The sequence below is a fragment of the Macrobrachium nipponense genome, chromosome 7 (genome assembly GCF_015104395.2).
Source record: "Macrobrachium nipponense isolate FS-2020 chromosome 7, ASM1510439v2, whole genome shotgun sequence".
NCBI classification, from domain to species: domain Eukaryota; kingdom Metazoa; phylum Arthropoda; class Malacostraca; order Decapoda; family Palaemonidae; genus Macrobrachium; species Macrobrachium nipponense.
In genome coordinates this window covers 821,872-824,015 of record NC_061109.1, presented here as the reverse complement: position 1 = coordinate 824,015, position 2,144 = coordinate 821,872, and the positions used below count along the sequence as shown (strand labels likewise).

The window sequence follows — 2,144 nt, the reverse complement described above, 5'->3', positions numbered from 1 at the left end:
TTTTTCGTGTGTGTGTGTACATATTCATAAATGGCTTGATACTATTGGTAACCAAGAAATACACTTGACATTGTGTATATGTTGGCAACCTCCACATTTAATTGTTCAGTGTGGTTTGGTCTGATAAAGTAGCACCAGTTTCCAATGGGATATAATTTACCAGGCCATTTGAAAATTATATTAGAGTAATAACGAAATGCGTGGTGGGATTCATTACAATTAACCAATATTCAAATACTGAGTTATAGTATAATTAAGGTGGGTACACACGTGAGAGCCGAACCTTGTATGTGTAACCGAGTTACGCATATGCGGATACAAGGTGTCAAAATGTTGAGGACAAACCGTAACCACGTTAAACACGTAACTTCATTACAATCCACTGCGATCATCAGTCTGTCTCTGTCCGGGTTGTTTACCGACGATGGCCACCATGCAAGTAGCAGCTGCCCCGTATATTTATACACATTATTTAACGAAGATGAATCGAAATAAAAGAAGATGGTGGCAATCAAGGTTATATACTAGAAGGGTAGAATACAGTAGTCGGGAATTACTCGCTGGCATGAGATTCCAAGAGGTTTCTGGCCACACTAAAGTCTTTTCTTCGTAATAGCTAATAAATTGAAGGACCTCTTCCTCACTCCAGTCAGCCATGGTAGAAATATACGTACTAACTGATCAAAACAGGGGACTCTGCTATGGACGGCCTTGTTCATAGTCGGTGTTAACAAGTTTAGCAACCTCTGTTGATACGCGTGTCATACAAGTCCCGTCCACACATTGCGTAACGTTCAAAGAGACCTCCCTTTGATTCGGGGCCCAAAAACCGACAATTGCCGGGACGGAGGGCGAACGGAGCCTCGAACCTCTCGGGTTCGGGGTTCGAGTTCGAGGAACCGTCCACACTTGCGTTTTTGTTACAAGAATCGGTTACAATACAAGGTTCGGTTCGCACGTGTGTACCCACCTTTACAAAAAAAGGGAAGACTTATTGATGATATTTACAATAACACCCACCTCAATATTTCATGAGGAGAGAGAGAGAGAGAGAGAGAGAGAGAGAGAATACTTAATGGAGCATGCAAATATAACGTCGCATTGCTTAAGTGTATTTATGCGGTCTTTGTTGTATTTACAGACGCCTTCAACACCAGAGGAATGGAAAAATGTGAGCAACGATTTTTGGAAGATGTGGAATTTCCCAAACTGCCTTGGAGCCATTGACGGCAAACATATTGAAATACGGCAGCCGCCTGGTACCGGGTCCTATTTCTATAACTAGAAAGGCACTTACGGTATCATTCTTATGGCTATATGTGATGCTAATTCAAGTTTCATCTATGTAGATGTTGGTGTCAATGGACGGGTGTCTGACGGAGGTGTGTGGGTGAACACCAGTATCAGTCAGCGTATTGTCAATCACTCTGCCGCCGGATTGCCAGAGGATACCAAGCTACCTGGGAGCGATAAAACTTTGCCATTTGTCTTTTTGGCAGACGACGCTTTTCCTTTGCAACGTCATATAATGAAGCCATATCCATACCAGGAACAAACTACAAGCGAACGGATATTTTCGTATCGACTTTCCAGAGGACGACGTACCGTGGAAAATGGATTTGGAATGCTTGCAAATAGATTCCGAGTGTTCTTTGCACCAATCAATTTAGCCCCGGAAAAAGTTGGCATAATGGTACTCGCATGTACTGCTCTCCACAACTTTTTACGGAAAGATGAAATAAACCAGTATTCACAACCCGAGGTGGTGCTTGGAAACCGAGAGTGTCTCTGATGGGATCGTTGCACCAGGGGAGTGGCGACAAACGAGTGCAGGTTTGCCAGGACTTCAGGTGGTGGGGCGTAATGCCAGCATTGAGGGAAAGGTGGTGCGAGAAAAGTATATGGAGCATTTTCAGGGTGAAGGAGCAGTGCCTTGGCAAAACAAATCTCTTCATGACAGCGGAAATGTTTCTTATGATGTTTGAAATATAAGTGGGATAGTAAATATTGACAGTATGCAACAATTCATTGCATAAATGTATAATGGGAATAAACAGGGTTGACAAAAAGATTATTGTTTCTTTTATCAAAAACAATTAATATAAACAAAAGTTCTAAATTGCAAATTATGCAATGTACTGTAT

The 2,144-nt window shown here is 42.1% G+C and overlaps 1 protein-coding gene across 1 annotated transcript; it reads left to right on the top strand.

Annotated features, from left to right (window-relative positions):
* The first annotated feature begins 1,309 nt into the window (after window positions 1-1,309).
* Window positions 1,310-1,792, top strand: LOC135217239 (uncharacterized). The gene has a single exon (XM_064252961.1). The coding sequence runs from the start codon at window positions 1,310-1,312 to the stop codon at window positions 1,790-1,792; it is 483 nt and encodes a 160-aa protein (XP_064109031.1).
* The last annotated feature ends 352 nt before the right edge of the window (window positions 1,793-2,144 follow it).